Source organism: Orbicella faveolata, unplaced genomic scaffold, assembly GCF_042242905.1.
Source record: "Orbicella faveolata isolate gen_17 unplaced genomic scaffold, um_ofav_v1 contig_27, whole genome shotgun sequence".
Classification (NCBI taxonomy): domain Eukaryota; kingdom Metazoa; phylum Cnidaria; class Anthozoa; order Scleractinia; family Merulinidae; genus Orbicella; species Orbicella faveolata.
This window is the reverse complement of record NW_028301555.1, coordinates 7,296,909-7,320,647: the sequence shown is the minus strand read 5'-3', so window position 1 is coordinate 7,320,647 and position 23,739 is coordinate 7,296,909. Positions and strand designations below refer to the sequence as shown.

The window sequence follows — 23,739 nt, the reverse complement described above, 5'->3', positions numbered from 1 at the left end:
TTTGAACCAAAACACATCGAAACGTCAGCGGTTTTCAGGCAAGGTGTATGCAGTAGGTTCGGCACATGAAAAGTTCGACGTCCGAATCAAAGCCGTTCCAAAGACGAAATTCCCGGCTGAGCTAGGCGGGAAGAACGGCTGAGCCGTTCCAAATTCAAATAGCCGTTCTTAACTGATTCAGACGCCGAACTTTTCATGTACTTAATTCAACGTATTAGGTTCGGCCCAGGATAAGTTCGGCGTCTGAACTGGGCCTAAATTATTACCTGACGCGTGATTGATAAAAGAAACTATCCGTGATGCGTGATTTAATGGAATAATTGAGCGTGATGCCTGATTGGTACCCCCCTTTTTTGCAGGAGTATGGAATGTTTACTTCTTCTTGGTTCTTTCAAAAACAACTGTGAATCAAAGCACGAATTAACCCTCGAAATCGGCAGCGATAAAAGAGACAAACCTTGTGCTGTTCATGAACCTCTGGTACAAAAAAGTCAACCTGCCTAGACTTGACTTGTGACAAAACTCGAGCTGGCCTCGGACTCGATACGATACAACTCGTCTCAACCAAAATGGCAGGGTTCAACTTCAAACGGAACACATTCTCCCTGAGAGGAAATCCCGACCAAAATTTCTAGAAATATATTTGTGATCGTATAAAACAACGTGCTTGTTGAACGGCATGTCCTGAAACCCGAAACAACGAAACGAAACGACCGAAACGAAACGACCGAAACGAGCGAAACAAGCGAAACGAAACCACCGAAACAAGCGAAACGACCGAAACGACCGAAACGAGTAAAATAGTAAGTAAATAACTAAGAAAGTTAGAAAAAAGCCTTGATCTCTAGCACGTTACTATGGCAGCCGAATCTCGTACCCAGATCCTGCTCTCAAGCCACATGTGTGACATCGTGACATCACAAACCTGAAAGGTGGATGACCGCAAGCGTCTCGAGCAGGAAGACATCGAGAAAAAAGTGGGTATTTACACATTCTGAATGGTATTCTAGCTAAAACAAGAAATCTAATTTCAAAGAAAGGTTTTCTGGTCGTATCGTGGATTCTTAGACGGTGGCGAATCGAACGGTCTTTTCGAGAATGACTTTGCAGCATTCCTCGTGCGAACCAGGACTTTCTTTAATGTATATCTCTAAAGAAAAACGAGGGCGACTTGACAGGCTTTAATCGTAATAATGTCAGGCCTTCGTGACTCTTGCAGTTCTCAAAGTAATTTCTTATTAGGCGCTCAGCTCTTCACGGATACTCTTGAGATTGTGTTTCCGTACATCCTGGGCTCGGCGTTGTCGATTCGCCACCGCCTAAGAATCCACGATACGACCAGGAAACCTTTCTTTAAAATTACATTTCTCGTTTTAGCTAGCATGCCATTCAAAATGTGAAAAATACTCACCTTTTTCTCGATGTCTTCGTGGTCGTCGTCGACACCCTTGCGCTCATCCATCTTTCAGGTTTGAGATGTAACGATGTAACTCATGTGGATCTGGGTACGAGATCAGGCTGCCATAGTAACGTGCCAGAGATCAAGGCTGCTTTTTTTTTTTTTTTTAACGTTTTCATGTATTTATTTATTATTTTACTCGTTTCGGTCGTTTCGGTGGTTTCGTTTCGCTCGTTTCGTTTCGTTGTTTCGGGTTTTAGTACATGCCTTGTTGAACAAATCTAAACAAAATCAAACCGACTGTTTACATTTTCACGGCCCATGATTCTTTGCCCGCGCGTGACGCAAACGTACATGTGTTTATCGACGGCTCTAGCCTGCGTAGCAAGCGTTTCTGTGGGGTTCGGGAGCAAAGAATTACAGCGCGAAAAATGGAGCGAGTAAAAGAAGGGGGAGGGGAAGGAAGGAAACCCCCTCTCCCACCCCTATCTTTCTCTTTTTTGGTTCTCGCCCCATTTTCCGCGCAGACAAAACACCGAACATCCCGTTCCTCAGTCTTTCTTTGCTTCCAAACCCCACGGAAACGCTTGCTACGCAGGTTACGACAGCTCCATTTCAAACGACATTTCAAACGGAGTTCCAAGCGGCCGTACTCACTTGTGAATTTATGGCAAGGAAGCTGACTTGCAACAGTGCTGAAGTTATTTCTACCTTTTTGTCTTGAGCGATCGGTAAGTAAGTTTATCGATACTACTTTAAGCTTACTTGTTGCCACCCGGAAGTCGTTATGCAAAAGGCACGGGAAATCGGGGGCCGAAACGAAACGATACTGGAACGCAGATTTCGGCGATGCTTTGAATTGTGATCGGCTTTTAAGCTTACTGTGTTGCTTTAACTGCATACCGTCATCTCTGCCTCGGACTTGCGGGGAAAATTTCGCTTAAAGGGTCGTCTTAGAGCGACGGTTTAATTAATACAGAAAGTGGAAAGAAAGCTTTGAAGCTGCCCGAAGTGGCTTTGTTTTACATGAAAACGTACTTGGCACAAAATATATGGACGAATTTCTGCTTGAGCGTAAGCAAATATCTTTTGTTGTAGCTCTACTATTAGGTCCTTTTGTGTTGCCATCTTCAGTGTAACTTAAATAATGCGATGACAGATTTACAAAATCTTTTATGTTCTTTGTGACAGACATTTTAATGGCCATCGCCGGCGTGCCCCAGGAATCCAGCGGGTTTTGCGGTCGCTACCCTAGTTAGTAAATACAAGAATCAGGATTTTCAGTTTGTCTAACAGTGCGCTGACTGTGGAAGGCGTTAAAAACGACCTTAGCGAACGAGCGAGCGTACAACAATTAACAATACTCCGCCTAAACAAATTTGACCGTTCGAATCTATTGTTAGTCGATGCTGAGTAATTTGTCGATGTAAATTATAAATTGACAGCAAATCGCAATAACAATACTGATTATGACTGAGTACACAAATACATTGGCGTCAAAATCGATAAAATGCACACTGTTGTGGTTGGTGAAAGAGACTTGTGAGTGGTGGAAATACATGTTTATGTTAAAAGTTAATTCTTTTTAAACCAAATTTTTAAAGATAATTTCGATACACATTTTCTTCCTTTTCATTGGCCGAGACATTCTCTCCTAAATCAATTATTTGCCTCAGCCTTGCGTTCAGGAAGTAATAATTATTGATCTGCTCGCCACTGACAAATCACAATATTTTGCTCAACCTAACGTCCAGTTAATTATCGTGATTGTATTAGGTAGTAGTGAAATACTAATACATGTTATATCTAAATTCTTTGTCATTCTTAATTTTGCCTGTGTGATCAATCAATGACAAATCAATGACGGTATTGATTTCTTTCAGAAAATGGCCTTGTGACAATTTTTTTAGTGAATTTGTATCTTTTAGACCTTTTGTATTTTTACTTATGTACTCTAATAACAGGACCTCCTTTGATACCAGTGTTTATTACACTGATGGGGTTATCCTGTACTGGTATATTATTATTATTATTATTATTATTATTATTATTATTATTATTATTATTATTATTATTATTTTTATTAATGGATGGCCAATGGAAAATCACAACCTCAAGTCCTCTAACTGCTATCAATTGTCATTGATTTTTGTTGACTATTTGATTATCGTTTTTTAATGTTTTGAATCAATTTGCAGTCAGTAATATGGCATTTTAGTTCCGTTCATGGTTGCATACGTGTCTGGTGACTTTAATGCCCTGGCTTTTACACGAATCCAGGACACAGGTCAAGTTGTTCTCACTATCTCTTTTTAATGAGCAGAATAAAGGCTCAGTGCATACACTGCATTATAAATCTTCTTATTATGTGGCTAGCTCCATGAATGGGCAAGATAAATCAAATCCTGTGCTGTGATTGGCTACCCGATTGGGCAAGATGGGGCTATCTTGCCCACTCGGGACTACCCGCCATGTCCCGCAAGAAAAATTTCTCTGAAAGCTTTGTAATCCTTTATTGACCAAGCTTTTTTGGTCCAGACAAAGTTGATAGAGGGGAACGGTTATGAAACTCGACAAAGTTCTTTGTTGTATGTTTTTGTTCGCTTTTTTGGCCTTGACAGTGCACAAAACACAATAGTTGTTTACTCCGCACTGAGGAACCAACCAATAGAAACGTGTTGGTTGTGTAATTCATGCATAGTGTATGAGCGCAAAACAAAAGTTTGTGCACTGTCGGGACTTTCCGACATAAATCTTGGCATCTTTGTTTACTCCTTTGATGTTTGCTGGGCCTCACAACCAGTCCCCTCTATTAACTATGGTCAAGTTGGCTGGATATTGGCCTTGTTCATTTTTTGCAAGTTTATGGACCTCGACTCCATCTTGGTCCATAAACTCGCAGAAAAAGAACTTGACCAATATCCAGCCATCTTGACCTCACGCTTGGTCAACAACCCATATGTACATTTCTTAGCCACTGGTCCTTTGCAAAAAGCAATGTGAAATGACTAAGTTCTGCGTATTTTGGGGAACGTGAATATAATGACAGTGGCTGATTTTTCTTATAATCCGTCAAATATTGAATGCCTTCAATCTTTCATCTTTCGTTAAAAGGAATTATAACCTTCACATCAGTTGGAACACATGAAGAAAATGGGCACAGTACTGTATATATTGCCATTCTGAGTTTGAAACTGTGAACAGTCCTTGTCAACCAGAGAAGCTGCAAACACCAACTGAAACCCTTCAACCCTTAAATACTGTCCGCATCAGTGACTTCTACTGCTAGCAGTAATCGAAGCTGTGGCTTGTTGCATTTCCCTCATGGGACGGTGGTCACAGTTAAGATATCTTCTGGTTTCCTGCATGTTAGGTCTTCTGTTTTTAGTGGCATTTCATGGTGAAGTGAATTACCTCTGGAAAAGACTACCACATCACAGTACTGATCAGTAAGTTCTTTATTTCTTGGAAAATTCCAGTTTTTGTTGTGCTTCAACTGTTATAATTTTTCAAATACTGTTCAATTGCGGCTTAAAAATGATGAATTCTATCAGTGGCATTCTCGCCGATGTTAAACAAGCAGACGGTGGGTTTCAGAGGTCAGGAGATGATCCAAAAAGTTAGAACTAGGGTTGAGAATCATTTTGTAACACATAGGGTTTCATGTTAATCAGAACAGTGTTTACACCTTGAGACTTGGCCAGCTGGGAGAGGGTCAGGGGCAGATTAAAGGGAGCTTGCCCCTAAAGGCACTGTTGCCATGACAGCTATAGACCTGCTTTTCAATCTGAATTCCAGGGTCTTCTGCAGAACAATGTCCAACCAGTATGCAGGTCATATATTAAGTTTAAATCCTTTTGGGAGGACTTGGACATTTTTATTTAGATTAGATTGTAAGGTAAGGTAAAGGTAAAGTCTGCATACGAGCCAAGTGGCCCATCAGGCCAGAGCTTATCCCGGTTTCTGTAGCATGAAGCGACTAGGAGTATTTCTACTCCCCTCTGGATGGGATGCTAGTCCATCGCAGGGTTACCCCCAGCATTAAGTTCACCGGTACCCATTTATACATCTGGGTGGAGAGAGGCACTGTGAGAGTAAAGTGTCTTGCCCAAGAACACAACACAATGTCCCCGGCCAGGGCTCGAACCCGGACCGCTTGATCTGGAGACGAGCGCGCTAACCATGAGGCCAGCGTGCCTCCCTAGATTAGGTTGTGGCTCTGTGTATTTCTTTGTGGCTTTGTGGAAGCATGGTGGCCTCATTGTTAGTGTGCTCGTTTCCAGATTGAGCAGTCCGGGTTCGAGCCCTGGCCGGGAACATTGTGTTGTGTTCTTGGTCAAGGCACTTAACTCTCACAGTGCTTCTCTCCACCCAGGTGTATAAATGGGCACCAGTGCACTTAATGCTGGGGGTAACCTTGCAATGGACTAGCATCCCATCCAGGGGGGAGTAGAAATACTCCTAGTCACTTCATGCTATGGAAACCAGGATAAACTACAGCCTGATGGGCCACTAGTGGCTCGTGTGCAGACTTTACCTTACTGTACCTTTACGTCTGTGTGTTTCAGTTACACACAAACTCTGCTCAATCAATGGTTTTGTGGTTTTTTTTCCGTCAGTCATCTTAGTGGACCTCTCAGGAAACAGAAGTTTACTTCAGTGGGTATAAAATGCCACATCTATGGGTTGTAATTGGCAGATTTGGAACCATTTTTAATTATTTCTTTTTTGCAAGGTTCCTTTGTTGTCGTCATAATAATTATGATTGTTAGCTGCTAGAAACACAATCATTAGTAAAGACAGTGCAAGTTACAGCTACATCACTGGAGAAACAAGGTGGTGATTGGTTGAATTCTTGTGCTTATTTCATGCCAGTAATCCCACTGGTAAAATAAGCATCACTAGCTAGTGAAATAAGCATAAGAACAAGGATGAGTAAAAGGAAAATGGTCTTTCTTTTTTTGGGCTTGTGCTTATATGCTTATTTCAACTAGCATTTTCTTGTGCTTACTCTTGTGCTTATCTGACAAGTGTGAACCAGGCTTTACGCTTTGAACTTCAGATTTCACGTAGTATTGAATTAGGCACAGTAAGATCTTTCTAATAACATCTGTGTACTTTCTTTTTTTAACAGACACCAATTAACAGTTGAGACAACCAGACGGATATTAAAGCTTATCTCAGCTGGCAAGTGTGTTCCTATTAGACAGGTTCTCTTTCTCAAGACACACAAAACAGGATCATCCACTGTGGCTAACATCTTCTTCCGTTACGGCGACTCTAACGATCTTTCTTTTGTTCTCGGCATTGACTCAATGATTGGCTGGCCTCATCGATTTCGCCTCATACATGCCTTGCCGCGCAATGGAATTCAACCAAATTTTCTGTGCAGTCATACAAGATACAATGAAGAAACCATGCATCATCTCTTCCCAAAGGACACCAGCATGTACATTACGATCCTCAGAGACCCGGTAGACCAGTTTGAATCAGTTTTTAACTACGTGGAATTCGGTGAAGTTTTTGGTTTTGGTAAGGACCCAACAAAATCTATAAAGTCATTTCTCAGGAATGGAATAGAATTTAAAAATATTACTGCAAGTCGATCATCAGTTTTAGCCAGAAATCCCATGATGCTTGACTTTGGTTTAGATTACCAGTTCTACCAGAACTTGACAGCAGTCAAAGAGTACATTGCCTTTTTGGAAAAAGAATTTGATTTGGTGATGATCATGGAATACTTTGAAGAGTCTATGGTGCTAATGAAACGCTTGCTTTGCTGGGAATTTGAAGATTTTTTCCACATTAAATCCAATGCGAGAGTGGATAAAGAAAGAGCTGAAATGAGTGACAACTTAAAAGAGAACATCAAACGATGGAACAAAGCTGATATGTTATTGTACAAGCACTTTAACAGGACATTTTGGCGCCAAATAAACCTGGAGGGGGAAGGGTTTTATGATGACCTGAAAACTTTTCATCGGATGAATGAAGAAATGAATGAAAGGTGCTTTAACGGAACTTTGACCCTTCAATTAGTTTATCCTGGCAAATATGTGAAGTCACCTGTTTTAAATCCAAACTTGCCAGCAGAAATAAAGGACAAATGTGAAAAGATGACTAGAAAAGAAAATGCATATCTTGAACACTTGAGAAATAAACAATTCTCAAAATCGGCAGGTTACATCAAGACATTGCTAGACAAAGAGAAAGAACCTGACAATACAATTAGCTGGGATGTAGCGAAAGACCTCGCTTACGATCCTTTGCCGCTATAAAAATATATTGTAAAAGTAGAACTGAAGGTTGGGGTGGGGGGGGGGGGGAGGGGGGGAGGAATTTTCTGGGGCATAAATATATTTATCACCTCTTGGTTGTGCATGATTTTTGTTGCTGGGCAATAACTTGCACAAGAATTGGATAGTAGAAAGAACTTGCTCGATTTTTTCCCCATTGCTCCTCTTGCACAATTTTTTTTCAGCCAATTTTTACTGTACAGGAATTTTGTTTAAAAAAATTGCCAAACCCCTCCCTCTAAAAAGTGATGGTCCATCCCGTAGGGGTTGGAAAATAAGAAGGGAGGGAGAATTTGGTGGAAGGGGGTTGGTTGGTCAGACTCAAATGTTTCATAAAAGGCCGTAGTCGTGTTCTCGGGATTGGACTGGAACTAGCTTGCAATGGAGGCTTAAGTGCGGGAGTCTTTTCAAAAGCAAATGACATTATGATCCTCCATTGCAAGCTAGTTCCAGTCCAATACCGACCTGTTAATTGCTCTCATCATTTGTACAGTTGATGAAGATGTGCGATAGATAAGTAAGTAAGTAACATCCTTCATTTAAACACGATGAAGATTCAAGTTTCCCCCTGAGGTCACTGTAATGAGTACTATCCACCAGGCAAAAGTTAATTAAGTTGATAAAGTTGACAAGCATGCCTTATTGTGAAGTTAGAATGTTATGAAGTTACACTGTGATGCCGATGTTATGCTTTCAGTCTTATTTCCATTACTTTCCCCTGTTAATAGTTCGGAATTCTTTTTCTACTTTAGTGTTTTTATGACTTTTGAGTTGGCAAATGTGTAAATAGTCACCCTATTAATATTTATAAGCATTTCAGACTTAGAGGAGTTTTGTCATTTAAAACAGTCGAACCTCTATCAAGCGGCCACCAATTAAATGGCCATCCCTATTAGGCGTCCCGATGAGGGCTTTCCTATTGTTTTTACCTCTATTACGTGGCCAGCCCCCTTTAAGTAGCCACTATCCATTTCTCCAAGGGAGCAGTGATGTGAAGACTGACCCTCCCTTGCTCAGAAAAGGGGACCACAGAGTGATGACCATAAAATGACCGTCATTCGGATGCTGGGTGAGAGAGGGTCAGCTGAAAAGTGTTATGCTCCAATGGGCCTTTCATTTCATCAAAACGTGGGGGACTGCCCTCTTTCAAAGAGGTCCCTCCACCACCCTTTTAGATCTACCACTGACCAATATGCAAGGATTTTTTTGCACCAGTATTACGTGTGTTCCACAGATTCAAGGGACAAAAGGAAATAGCCCAAGGTTTTGTAAGAACTACAGTCAAACCTGAATATAATGGTTACCCTTGGGAAATGGCCAGGTGACCGTTAAATACAGGGTGACCGCTGTACACCGGTTTGCTTTAAACTCCCCTGGAAGTTAATAAATAGCATTTTTATGTGCAAATAATCACTCAATTTGCGTTTTATTGACAATAACGAGTAACAGCAACGAAATAAACACGATAAAAAAGGCCCATAAAATGTCCGTGGTGTACTTTTAGGGAGGTGCAGTAAGAGTCTACTGAAAGCTAATGAACAACGTTTTCAAGTGGAAAATTACTCACTTTACATTTATTGACAACAACTTGAGACAGATAAGTACAGTACAGTGTTATAATCAGGGGACTATGGCGAAAGTGAAAACAGTGTGGTACAGTTGTGTTGTTCCAGTTACAGTAAGCATTTTTCGGTCGTAGGCAATGACACGTATTAGTAGTTTTGTTCAGTACTAATTGTATTTTTGTGAGACCTCTGCCTTGGTGGCTGCGATTTAACGAGCTTAAGAATAAAGCTTGTCAGTATTCGTTAATCGTAACCCAATTTCGTGACCGTAATATACATGTAAAAGATATGAAATTGTGGATTCAGAGAGTCTAAAGAGTGACCGCGTCCGTTATATACAGGTGACCGCTATATGCAGGTCAACTTAACAGTAAATATAAGGGACGATTTTTGGGAAGTGTTCAGTGACCGTTATACACAGGGTGACCGCTATATACAGGTCCGTTATATACAGGTTTGACCGTATTTCAAGCTTTATATCATGTTATTTCCATTATCGATTGATGACCGTAAACAGGGTTATTCAGGCTAATTGCAGTGAAAGTCTGCACTCCGGTTAATGTTAGCCCGAACAACACTTGGTCTAAATAACGCTCCCTGGTTAGCCTGTGACGGTCAGCCCCCAATGATGGAAATGGTAACATGATTCAGTAAGAGGTCTACAGTCTACATTTTACCCCTGGTCTGCAGTCTACAACCCACAGTCTGCATTTTATACTCACCCCTGGTGGACTGATCTGCAGTCCAGGCAGTCTGCAGTCCAGGCCTGCACTCCGCAGTCCACAATCCTATTTTACACACCGTTTACACTTACCGGAATTAAAACATAATTTTACCTCACATCCGCTGTTGACTTTTCTTTCAATCCAGGGTACGAGGGGCATTTGATGCATAAAAACACTCCAACCATGCAGACCTTCAACTTGTTTATCTTGTGGGCCTGTTTCTAGTAAACAAAGCTGTGTTTTTGATATATAACATAACCTTGCACTGCAAAGTGGTGCTTCGATGCGCAACACGGTCAAAGACTGGGTAGAAGGAAGTAAGTCTTCTTTGAGAATAATGGAACAATTTCGTGTTTAGGAGTTAAAACATAAAGATAAAAAACAAAGGAGGAAACAGATAACAGAAACTCGCTGCGTTTTCATCAAAAAACATTTTCAAGATTTCATGCCCATTCTGTCAGTCTGTTCTCAACTCTTTATCTTTCGGTCCAAGCTTTAAAGACGAAATTTCAACTCTCCTCGCTAATTGTGCGACATTTCTTTTAACTAGTTCTGAGAATTTGTGGTACATCAAGACAATTACTAACTACTTAATAACCGAGAGTGAGGTCGTTACGGGAAAATCTCAAACTGAGGCCTTGCCGTATTGACCTCGCTATCGCTCGGTCAATACGGTTGGCCGAGGTTTGAGATTTTCCAGTAACGACCCAACAGTCGAGGTTATTAAGTTGTTTACTATATGGCTCATGAATTAAAGAAAAGAAAAAAATTATTCGAGCGGAAGTCGTCAATTTACATCCGGCGATGCGCGCGTTTACCGATTCATTCATCGTCTCAAACTCAGGGCAAAACTATGCAGTCAGTGAACTTCACCACTGTATTACGTCTTCCGTTAAAAGTACGCATTTCTTGACGGGAAATATGATTGTCCCAGCCTCAAAAAGGTATTTTAGTACCGTGGTGCCACAACTTGATGGGGGAGTTTTTCCGACTTTTGTGGCGAAACGTCAACGTATATAGAAAAGACAGAAAGTGCTTCAAAATAGTCGAAACAAAAGGTCTTTCGGTGAAAGAAAATACTAATGCTTCAGAATGCACTGCTCAAAATAACTCGATCTTCACATTCGCTTTCGACAACATATCTTCACCTTCTTCATTCTGGGATTTACAGATGAACTTTTCAAGCCTTCTGAATGTCTAAAACTTCCTGCAGTTATCAGAAACACTGCTACCGACAGAAACCGCCCGATTGCGTACATCTGATGATCCTGGAAGCTGATTTACACTTGCTTGTGTTAAAGCGAGGGAATCTGTTTGATGAGAACTGTGACGACGGTGTTCAATACTTCGGTAATTGTTGTGACTAAGATGATAACTTATAAGTTTCTTCGTGGTGTTCTGCTCAGGATGCATGGCAGATCTGCCGATGGTGTTTTTCCCTAAGCGATTTCGGCAAACTTTGATTGTTTTTCACTAGTGCCCGCCAAGGTTACCTGCTGGTAAGTCAAAAACGACTTCTATATAAATTTTTTTAAGGAAAAATCTCTAAACTTTTAGCTAATCGGAATTAAATTTACTTTTCTTACTGTTTTTAATCGGCTTTCATTGTTTCAATGCCCTTGAATTTTCAGAACTGGGCTCTTCCTAATTTGCATAATCCGTAATCGGCCCGTGGGCGTTACGGCTACTTATTATATGGCTGTGTCTCACAAGGACTGGGAACTATCGAATTCACGAATTTGATTGGCTGAAATCGATATTGACCGCGGTCTAGATTTTCCCATCTAGACCGGCATCTACACCGGTTTCATTTTGCGTTGAAAAAGTAGCAAACTGAAATGCAAAAATGTTCACCGTTTTCTTTCATTTTCTTCTCAATCATTTATGGAAGTGCCAAAAAGCTTGATGACAAAAAAAAAAAAAGTAAAGAGGACGAGCAAATTTCGGCAGGTTGAAGTTAAGCTCATCTCCGTTTTCAAGCAAAATGTCAGCAAACCAGTTACATTAAATGAATTAAAGTTTCTTTCTTTGCCATATAATAAACATCTTATTAACCGAGCTAAGTCGGTCTGTATAGGAGAATCTTGACCTCGGTCGTGTGTACAGACCTCACTGTGTTCGGTCTGTACTCACGACCTCGGTCAAGATTCTCCCATACAGACCTCCTGCTCGGTTAATAAGAGCTAAATAATGACCGCTCAGATCTCGCTCTTTGCCAATTAGAGCGCACGTTATATCGGCTACAAGCCAAAGCCATATAATAAATGTTTATAGTTCCCTACAAAATGATTTTCCTTATTCTCAACAGCAATGAGGAGTTAAGTTCTAGGGATACAGTAAACACCTACATATAAGAACACATGGTTTTGGAGTTCAGGCTGATCTAGTTCGATCTTATTTATCGGATGCTTAATGAGAAATCAGCCTGAAGATGTTCTTAGAAATACTACACATAACATGTTATTACAGGTTTAGTTAGCACATTTATTTTAAATAAATAAGTAAGTAAGAAACCAAATCAGTAAATCAATAAATAAATAAAAAAAAAATCTGTCAGGTAGCAAACTAGTCAACATGAAGAGTGGAAATGGTCAGAAATGTAACATTAGTTTCAACATTTTTTCTTATTCCAACACCCTCTCCCTTATTATATAAGAGCATATTTATTTATCAGGTTGAACTGGTTCTTGTATATATGGTGCTTTATGGGCTAAATTTCAGCCTGATGTTCTTAATCCATTTTGTTCTTATATGTGGATGTTTACTGCAGTCGGAGAAAATTGATCTTCAAGAAACCGCAGAACACAAAACCATCAACTGATGTGGCGAAAAAGAAACCAATACAAACGAGGAAATATAGAATTAATTTTTTTATTGGAACGTTTAACAAACAATAGGGTAATATAAAAATTTCTTTCAATTGACAGAATTAAATCTAAGTCCACAGATCTTTCAGCTCAGTAACTTTTGCAGGTAAGTCCAATTCCACATTAAATACCTTCCAATGATAGTCAATCAGAGAGGAGAATTTCCTGAGCAATGTGATTCAAAACTGAACAATAGCTTTAATCATGTTATTCTTACAACACTTGATGTGTCTGTTTATCAAATGAACTTAAGGCATTCTCGTTATCTATTAACATTACCATTGCACAATTTTGACATAAGTGTCCACTAAAATGCTTCAAAATGTCACAAAAACAAATATACATGTATTACTACATGTATTCTAAATTTGTCTACCTACCAGGGACAGATAGCCAGTAAAAATTGACTGACGCAATGTCCATGAAAACATTGTGACTGACGTAATGTTCATGAAAACATTGTGACTGATGCAATGTTTATGAAAACATTGTGACTGACGCAATGTCCATGAAAACAGTGTGACTGACGCAATGTCCAAACATTGTGACTAATGCAATGTCCATGGTTAAGTTCTCTTCCTAGGTGTTTGGAGTGTTTATGATGTCTAAGAACAACAAAACTGAAAAAACATGACTGAGGTGAGTGCCTTGGTTTGCCTGCTACTAGCTACAACCATACCTGTAAGTGTTTGATTGCTATCTTAGGGAGGTATCTTTAAGTTTTGCAGTAGACTGCAACTGACTGTTTCAATGGGAAGACCTAACACATAAAGGACCCAAACCAAACTGGACATTTGGTTCTTTTTACATGAGGTATAGTCCTAACCCTGGTTCAGATCATTGTTTACTGCAAATACATGCAAGAGTTCCTAAGGTGTCCAATGTAACTGTCACAAATTCACATTTTGGGTTTTTCATTTAACTGAACACAAGCCCCTGTTCGCAAAATAGATATGATTGAGCTAGTGTGCTCCAGGCTTTTGGTCAGTAACTAGGGACAACACAAAAAAAAGAGCCTGTGCAAAGCTCAAGCGGGGGCTTTTTCTATTCCCCCCCCCCCCCCCCTCAACCACCACCCAACCCCTGCTGGCTCTTTTTTGGCCTGCCCACTTTTTCACGTCATCTCTACTTACCAAAAGCCCTGAACAGCTTAATATCAAGCCATTATTGATAACAGCTATTGTTTATTGTTGCCCCAGGCTACACAATAAAAAGTAGGTCTGCAATGCGAACTTGTGTGGGATTTCAGTCAAATAAAAGTTGATGCTCTATGGATAAATCAGAGAAATTGTAGCTTTACAGTGAATATTTATATATTTTGCGGTGTTGTAGTCATGAAAGTCAAGTAAAGATACCGTAGAGTCCTGATTATAAGATCCCAGGCTGCAGATGAAAAAACGGTTACAGGAGAAACATATTTGGACTTTCATTTCCAGGAAATTCGCTCCCTTAGGGATTAGTTACACAGAACTCTTTACCATGGTAAATGACCCTTTTACCAGTGAAGTATGACCAATATTTCCGGAGGTAAATTTCCTGTAGTTAATACCCATGGATACATCAAAAAGATCACATGCTGCACCCTTGCCGTTTAATGTGGTCAGCTGCATTGGTGTTTTGATGTCTAAGGTATTACGAGCAAATCACATTTCTCTGTTTGTCATTAATATGTAACTGAAAAGGAAAAATGTTTTTCCTCCATGTGCCATTTTTGTTACCTTGGCAAAATCCCATGTAACCGTTGTTTCACAACGTATACTAAAACCCAGCAAAAAACAAAAACAAAAAAAGTCAGCCGAGGGGGGGGGGGGGGGGGTTCATTGAAGGAATCATTGAAGTAAACACATTTTTCAGGCTAGGCTTGTTGTTTGCAGCAGGGGCGAAAACAAATGACATCATCGAAAAGTGCACACGAGACGGTTTAGTTTTTGGTTGTGATTCTGGACCGTGCAATCAACAATAACGTGGCCTGTTTCGTCGGGATGCCAGATGACCTGCTACATAACTGGGACAATTAATGTTCCTGAACACAACTTTTGAATCACGTTGGCTTGGGGATGTTTACTGTGGGAACAGCTTTATTTCATTAACTACAATTGTCCTGGGATTTGTTGATTAGTTCCAGCGGAGACAAATAGATTAGTTAGCCTTAGCTCTTACGCAGACGTTCCACCTCCACCCCCTCCCCCCCCCCCCCCCCCGCCCCCCTTCATGAAAAATTCGGCCTGTATCCAGTGGAAATTGTTCGGAAAAGTACTCTAAAGTCATAAGAGTAAGCCTGAACGAAGGAACGGCAATAGAAATGTTGTCTACTTTTATTCCTCAGCGGAAATATTAGAATCGGTCGCTGGTTGCACGGAGTTTGTTTACGGTAAATCATAGTTTATCAGTCGAGAGGACCTCAACTTGCTAACCATAAATACACAGGAAAATACCGGGCTTTGTCATTATTTTATATCTGTCCGTAAAACTTCGGTTGTTGATATAAATATGCTGATTTTAGCAGTAGACGGGAGTTGAAAGTAATGAAATCAATCAAGTGTAAATTTTGTTCCGACAGTTGCAACTGCGCGTCGCGACACGCACAATGTTTACCAGAATTCATTTTCCGCAGAAATTGTCGGGATTTTCAGCTGATCAAACGAATTTCAATGTGGCATAATTTAAATATGTAATCGCAGAATGTTCTGTTCGAGAACTGGAACATTGTATGATTGCTGTATGATAGATTGATTGTTCCTTATTCATCCAAGAATTTCGCGCATATACAGAAAGCAAATGTTTACCCACCTTATAATAAATGGCGCGTCAACAATAGTTACAGCAGCGAGTGTCTAAAAAACACTAAGACCTGAGGACTAAGACTCCCTCCGAATCTCAAAAACAAGTTAAAATTCGCCAAAAGACAACACCCGGTGAGAGTAATCACCCATCTAATGGCCGCCGCTCAGAAACGGGCGGAGTGTGGGGGTATTCAGCGGACACACTTTTATATAAAAATACGTTGTGTAAGTGATCCCGTAAAATTAAAGGACATTTCACTTGCACATATGTTTTGCTAGTCTCATTTAAAAAATTAATTTTGTCTGGCTTCGCCAGAGACTGGTGTCGCTTCCCCTCAAGAAGACTGCCGTGCACATCAATTCGACTGAGTGTTTTGTTTCTTGAGATCGATGTTTGCGTTTATCCCTCTCTTCGTTGACTTTGTTCGTTATCTGACATTCTGGCACCACATGATTCAAATATAGATTCTAACACATGAGGCTGTTGACTATTTTGCGGGTTGTATATGCCACTATGCTTTAGATCAGGCAAGATTTCATCAGTTGACGGTATTTAGTTAAATGTCCCACTAATGCGATCGCACTTCATATCGCACAACTTTTTTGCTACTGCGAGAAAGCTAATTTATGCAGCCTGCTCGATTCAGGCAGGCAGATTTCTTATTGGTTGAAAGTAACAATGTGAAGTCCACGTTCGGGGGAGGAGCGCGGGCTCCTTTCCCGAACAGCGGCTGGTAATCGAGCCTACTGTTGATCCGGTCGCGGAAAATCATCGTCTGTTCTGCTTTCATGTTCTACCTTGAGACAACTGGTTATCTGGTGATGACGTTTGTTGGTTCGTGCAGTCTTTTCACATTTTTGCCTGAGGCCCGGTGAGACTACGGTAACCTCGTAATATTTTGTAACTAAAACATTGTTCCCGTATAATTTTGTGTCCAACGGTCGGTTTCAAGCGCGATCAGATTTTGCCGACCAGTTGTTTGAGGGTTTGGCAGCCAGAGAACTCTGAGGACTCCACTCATAAATTCAAAGGTTCAGGTAAGAACTACTTTGGAGTTGAACTAGCTGAATCAGCCTATATATTTAATATTCAGTGATAATGTTTAAGCAATGTGTGCGGGAAAAGCCGGCGCAGGTTTTCAAACTGTTTTCGCCACTGTATTGTATTTCAAACCCAACGGAAAGTGCAGCTTCAGTGAAGACAGTGAAAGCAAGAAAAGGCCTAATATGTCTCAGAACTTGGAAGGGTTTTCGAGATTGTCAGTGCATTCATCCACAGTGATCCTACTTCCAAGTGTAATTTCAATTCTGTAATTTTAACGACCAGTAAAATCCGATCCCGGTGCTGCAGTCGATGATGACCGCTTTTTAACGGAGTTTTACTAATATGCGAGCCAGCGAGCCATGCGAGTCACAGTGCGAGCCATGCGAGTCATGCGAGTCATGCGAGTCATGCGAGCCAGGGTGCGAGCCATGCGAGTCATGCGAGCCATGGAAAATGAAAAATAAAAAATAAATAAAATAAAAAATTAGTATAATAAAATGTATTATGGTTTGTCACACGATGTAGTCACTTTAGATGTAGATCGCGACGTTTCGACTGCTTACTGCTAGTCTTTGCTAATGGGACCAAAAGATTGTTTCGAATAATAGAAGGTTTAAAGAAATCGGGGCTCTAAAATTCTACTGTAATTTTTAAAATTGTAGAGAAATTGTGAACAAGCTGTGAGCTGCAGCAACAATAACAAGAACACAAAGAACAACAAAGCTCCACTACGTTCTAAAGACTACAGAGAAGGCGTGACTTCGATAGTGTTATGTAATCTATACAGTATTGATGTTATCTGAACCTTGATCATGCCAATGGGATAAATCGTTTTACTACCAACACGTACGTTCGATGGTGGTTTTCTTCGAAATTTGCACTCCTTTCAACAAATAATATTCAAGATCTTAAAAAAACTAACTAAATAAATAAATAACACAAAATAAATACAGTCACGCACTTAAATATATTTACGTTTTAGAATCATCTAAGAAATTAAAACCGTCGCTTCATGTGGCTATAAGTGTAACTCGTATCATGTATATATTAAAATACAGCGTTATTTATATATTTCTTATCAGATGTTTTGGTATGTAGTATCCCTCTTTATTTAATGTTTTTTTTCATGTTTAAACCGTGGCTCGCATGGCTCGCACCCTGGCTCGCATGACTCGTATGGCTCGCTGGCTCGCACATTAGGCAGACCCTTTTTAACGCGTCGAACGTTAAAACATGAGCTATTGAAACACATTTGCCGCATCTTGGACAAACTGACGAGATATTGAAATGATTATCTTTTCCCGGTGTAAGAAAGTATTGTTTCCATCGGTTTCTTTACTGAAGTGCGATCGTGTTCTTTGTATAACTGAAGGCTGATTACCTATTGCTGCCTTTTGATATCGCCGAAAATTTGCCCTGAAAGAGCTGTTGACCAACACACCTGATTGATCTAGTTCAATGCTAATTGTACTGTACTTTGGGATTTAAAAAGGGAATACAAAGGCTTGCCATGTCAAAGGTGAGAAAAGACCAGAAGGCAGTCATGTCATTCCAGATTTCGTTCTTTCGGTATCGATAGCGCCAGGACAATAATGTGTAATTTAATTTCTTATGCGTTCCCATTTGCTAACGCGCGTGTTTTTCGCACGTTCAGTTTCTGTTAGAGAACAAGTTATTTTGCATGCCTACGTTGTTACCGGAAATGGAGACATTTCACCTTATTTTCCTTCTTTTTATGATGGCACAGACAGTGATTTTGTGGTTGAACAATTATCGCGCGGTTCAGTTCATGTAGCTAAGGCAAAGCGCGAAACATGGCACACACATTTCATTGAATTCTCTCATGAATGAGCTATTTTTGTGAACATAGTTCTTGATCTAGATCTTACATTGAGGGGCCCGATAGTATCACCAATTTTGTATATTATTATGTGTCCGTGGCTGTATGCGTATTTGGATGCATGTGTGTGTGTGTGTGTGGACGTGGGGAGGACGCCGGTATAAGAGGGATTGTGCAGTATGTTACATTTTCTAAAAAATATCATTTTTCAGGTGTAAAATTAATTGCGTGAACTATAAGAAGCACAGCTAAAGATGCTGCAAACGTTACCCGATGTCATGGACTGGTACCCAAGAAAAGATGAGCAAATTTGTTGATGAAATCACGAGATTAAGTTTGTGAATCTTTTATGCTGATTGTCCAGTGTATATTTATGACATTACATTGATCTGATTGATACATTTTGTTAACGAGTTAACGAGGGTTGATGCTGTTAATAGCAATACTTTTACGGTGAACGGCCTTTAACATTCTAACAATGCCGGGGTCTTTGCTGCGAAACTTTGCACTTAACTGTGTGAAACTTTTACGGTGAACGGCCTGTAACATCCCAACAATGCCGGGGTCTTTGCTGCGAATGTTTGCACTTAACTGTGTGAAACTTTTACGGTGAACGGCCTGTAACATCCTTTTTTGTCTTTTTTTAATCACTAGTTCTAGTAACCGTAGTAAAAGTTTGTAGTAATTGTCCGTGATTAAAAAGTAGTGTAACGTAAGCGGTTTAAATAATACTGTTGTTCCGTCAAGCATTGTAATTAGAGCAAGTTGTAATTAGCGTAAGTAGCTGTATTGTAGTTTTATACGTAGTTTTTTGTAATTAATAATGTAAGTATGCGTGCTGTAAAAAATAGATAATTAATAAAAAAAAAAAAAAAATTTTTCACAAAAAAAAAAAAACATCCCAACAATGCCGGGGTCTTTGCTGCGAATGTTTGCATTTAACTGTGTGAAACTTTTACGGTGAACGGCCTGTAACATCCCAACAATGCCGGGGTCTTTGCTGCGAATGTTTGCACTTAACTGTGTGAAACTTTTACGGTGAACGGCCTATAACATCCCAACAATGCCGGGGTCTTTGCTGCGAAACTTTGCACTTTACTGTGTGAAACTTTTACGGTGAACGGCCTGTAACATCGCAACAATGCCGGGGTCTTTGCTGCGAAACTTTGCACTTTACTGTGTGAAACTTTTACGGTGAACGGCCTGTAACATCCCAACAATGCCGGGGTCTTTGCTGCGAAACTTTGCACTTAACTGTGTGAAACTTTTACGGTGAACGGCCTGTAACATCCCAACAATGCCGGGGTCTTTGCTGCGAATGTTTGCATTTAACTGTGTGAAACTTTTACGGTGAACGGCCTGTAACATCCCAACAATGCCGGGGTCTTTGCTGCGAAACTTTGCACTTAACTGTGTGAAACTTTTACGGTGAACGGCCTATAACATCCTAACAATGCTGGGGTCTTTGCTGTGAAACTTTTACGGTGAACGGCTTTAAACATCCCTTCAATGGGTATTTATGAAATTTTTACGGTAAACTACCTCTAGGAATGTGAGTGTCTTTGGTTGTTTAGCTTTCAAGTTAAATTAATTTTGTGAAAGTTGTGTTGACAGTGCTTTGCAGTCTTGGGTAAGGCATGGATCAGTGACATGGACTAAGATGGATCACCAACATTCAAGGTATCTATTATCAAGATTTTTTTTACTCATTTTATGATAAAGATTCTAATGTGGTTTATAAACTTTTATCTCGCAATCCCAGAGTGGGAAGCTCAGAGAAGCCAGTTGTCCAAAGAAAAAGAAAAACACGTTTTTCAATGCTTTTGAGGTAGACATGGTGTTACTAATCAGCACTAAACCAGCTCCCTTTGGTTGTTTTAAGGAGCTGGCATAACCCTTTATTTTTCAAAAAAAATCATTAGAAATAATTGTAAACTACTAAATCGGAGTAAACATATAAAGTGTGTTGCTGTTGTTGAAATTACAATCATTATTGGGCTAGCAATGTAGAAGTAAGGCCGATATGTAGTAGTAAAGGACTTCAATATTATTTTTTGTTCATTTCCCTTACAGCATTATATAAAAGTAATTTTGCAACAAACATTTCTTTGGTGAAAGCAAGTTTGATCTGAATGTCTAGAAAGATTAGAGGGATCTTATTTTAAACATAAGTGTGAATCGTTTTAGATGTCAGAACGTAAAGTGCCAAACTGTCACACGCATGCTGAACCTGGAAGGCATCTGAAGTATCGGAAAACAACGTGCTGGGAGACTCCTTGTTCGATCCGCTTAAGACATAAATGGTAAGTTGTATTGCTTTTTAAGGGATAAGATAATCAAAGTGTAGATTTTGCTCATAGCGGCAAAAATAACCACATATTCCTAATTTATCTCTAATAATAGTCAACAGACAATAGGCTGTTGAATAAAGGTCCTAAACAATGCGTTTGTTTTTAATCTAGGTCAAAACGCTGGCCAGAACATTTTTTCGCCTATAATTGCCTTGCTGGCATTTAAAATGTTACCCTTTACTGCTGACTGGCTACTTGGCTAATTGCCATTTTTCTAGCTCGGTATTCAAACTTTTCATTATGTCTGGCTGGGAGTTTATGAAATAAAGTCGATCTTGCTAGCAGTGAAGAGCGGATATTTTTTTTCCCTGGAAAGTTGCTTATTAATGGTAATTGACGTGGGAGCACAGAATCAGTGCTTGGGAAGTCACATATTAAATTTCCAGTTAAAGTGTCGTTGGGTACTCCTGCCTCTGCTCCCGAGATCTATCAGCATGCTATCCAGCAAGCTCTACATGGATGTGAAGGAATACGTAACATATCTGATGATATCATTCTTCATGCTAAAGATGACCAGCAACATGATGAGAGGCTCGAGAAGCTGTTAGAAAGATTGCAACAACAGTCCGGAATATCCCAATATATTAGGACGGCCATGACGTCATGAAGCTATTGTTAGCAGGGAAAATAGCGGACCTTTCATGCGGACAAAGAAAATATGTTGTTTCCGGTCTCACATAGACTCTAACCAGCATTAAACGGGACTTTTTGCGACCAAACGTTGAGAAGGAGAATAAGCGGCCATTTTGGTAGTGGGAGAACGTGAACTGTCTTCTAATTATTGAGTTTTTTTGGTGTCAAGCGACGATGTACACGCGATTTTGTGGTCAAATATTAAGGTTAGTAAAGAGTACGCGTTATTTTCTAGTATTTGCGTATTTTTAATTGAGCTGTGCATATTTTTTACTGGTTCTAGTGTTGTTAAAGTTTCATCATGCCAAATTCCACGGTTGTAAACAACGCCAATATTTTGTAACCTCTCTTTGAATTTGTGGCCTTAGAAGTGTACTAGAACCGCTGTTGTTATAAGGCTTGATGCATTGTTCCTTCATTTTTATGACAGTTGTTTTCAAGTTTTCTCTCTTAAGTACATGGAAGAGCATACTCGACTGCTCGAGGCACTTTGCCGAATTTGTGGGGAAAAAAAGGGAAAAGAGAGGAAAGGAGACGTCGCTAAGTACGCGGACGAAATTAAACAAATTTGGCCGGGAGGTCTCTGTATTGGTGGATTCACAGGGCCATGCAAACATGTAAGTTAAGGTTTGTAGGGGGCATTGTACTCTTTTTTGGCATTTTTTACAAACTATACACACTACAACTGTTCCTAGTAGATGATGATTCTTTTCACCTCTCCATGAAGCTTGAATGTACCAGAAAGTAATAGTTTTGCAAAATAATTATTATGAAAGCAAAGACTGAAAAAGTACAAGAGTTTAGAATGTAGTGTCGAGTGTTGAACGTTACTAATTGTGAAACTAATGCAAAACATTAATTGGTTGTGAACAGGAAACATATCAGTTTAATTAAGAATATTTAATAAAAAGTAGAAAACATTTGAGTCATCAGACCACTTGAAGGCACTCTCTTATTTAGTGAGACTAATGTGGTAACTACATTGAAAATAAATTCATATTTTAAAACGAAAAATACATTTGTCATAATATCGACATCTGTAAGCATTGTAATAATCTTCTAAGCGCTTGTGATTTGTTTCAGGTCCTGCATTCTGCCAAGAGGCAAATTCAAGGTTGAGAGTACCTAAAGAGTGAATAAAATGAAATGGATTTCACTTTCAAGACTGAATTTGTTTTGTATACTTTAAATAAATATGTAATAAAACCCTGGGACATGTGGATGAATTGTCAATGCTCCCTTGTCAACCTGTCCAGGAATTATATTTTGATATTTTTGGGTAAATAATTTGTTAAAGTCAGCAATTATATGTAAGCTTTCATAATTCAAATGTGGGAAATCAGACATGATATCTTTTGGCACAGCAACAAGTAGATACAAGAAGTATTTGAAATAAATACCAAAATGGAGAAATTTCAGATTTACAAAGAATATATTAACAGAATTTTTGACTATCTGTGCATCTGACAACACTAAAATTTTGGCTTCATTTTTCTAGCTTAGTTTATTTTGTATAAAAGAAGAAGAATTTCTCACTCGCATGCGTTATTGAAAATTCTGTTTTAATAATGATTTCATTTCCTCGATTTAGCCAAAATGTATAACATTTTGGAGATTAACAATTTATCTTTGCTGGCATATAACACACGCGTGCTGTCGATTTCGGCCCGATAATCATTAGATAAGAGGAAAGCCTCAATTCTCATATCGATCATTTCCGTGCTTAGAAAAATGCAGAGTAAAGATGCTTACCAATTGTACGGTCTCTTTCCAAAGAATGATAACAGCAGCTCGTCATACTTAGCCCGAATTGCGTTCCGTAGTGCTTCCTTCGGTCCGAGGATAATCGTTATCTGGGCAGAATTGTCTGTGACATGGAACGCGCACACAAACCTTCCTTTTATTCTATAATTTGGACAGTATTTAACTCAATTCGAGATAAATATATACCTCCTGAAGGCCCGCATTCATGGCATTGGAAAGTATTCGCGACTCTCTTTGTCCGCCATCTTGAATCTCTTGGTTTGTTGTGAAACACAACACTCCAACCAAAACACGCATTCTCATTGGTTGAAACGTGAGTTTCGTGACATCGCAGCCGTCCTAATATATCGGGATATTCCGGACTGAACAAAGAGGTTTGACCTTAAATGGTGAGATGTGCAAGTTCAAGATGCCCCAGTTAGAATTCATGGGAAACCTATTGTCTACGCGGGGTATTTTACCAACAGAATC

General features: G+C 39.7%; 1 protein-coding gene and 2 long non-coding RNA genes across 3 annotated transcripts; 1 reads left to right on the top strand and 2 right to left on the bottom strand.

Annotated features, from left to right (window-relative positions):
* Window positions 1–1,860: 1,860 nt before the first annotated feature.
* On the top strand, window positions 1,861–7,718 carry LOC110049529 (galactose-3-O-sulfotransferase 2-like). The gene is made up of 3 exons (XM_020755329.2): window positions 1,861–2,130; window positions 4,514–4,848; window positions 6,534–7,718. Exons 2-3 carry the CDS (start codon window positions 4,724–4,726, stop codon window positions 7,675–7,677), a joined length of 1,269 nt encoding a protein of 422 aa, XP_020610988.2. The 5' UTR covers window positions 1,861–2,130; window positions 4,514–4,723; the 3' UTR covers window positions 7,678–7,718.
* On the bottom strand, window positions 3,331–15,922 carry LOC149107421 (uncharacterized). Its single transcript, XR_016209331.1, has 2 exons — window positions 15,643–15,922; window positions 3,331–10,206 (listed from the first exon to the last, which is right to left on the bottom strand). It is a non-coding gene; the product is annotated as an uncharacterized LOC149107421 (long non-coding RNA).
* A 5,024-nt stretch (window positions 15,923–20,946) lies between these two features.
* Window positions 20,947–23,536, bottom strand: LOC149107420 (uncharacterized). Its single transcript, XR_016209330.1, has 3 exons — window positions 23,455–23,536; window positions 23,257–23,371; window positions 20,947–22,629 (listed from the first exon to the last, which is right to left on the bottom strand). It is a non-coding gene; the product is annotated as an uncharacterized LOC149107420 (long non-coding RNA).
* Window positions 23,537–23,739: the final 203 nt, after the last annotated feature.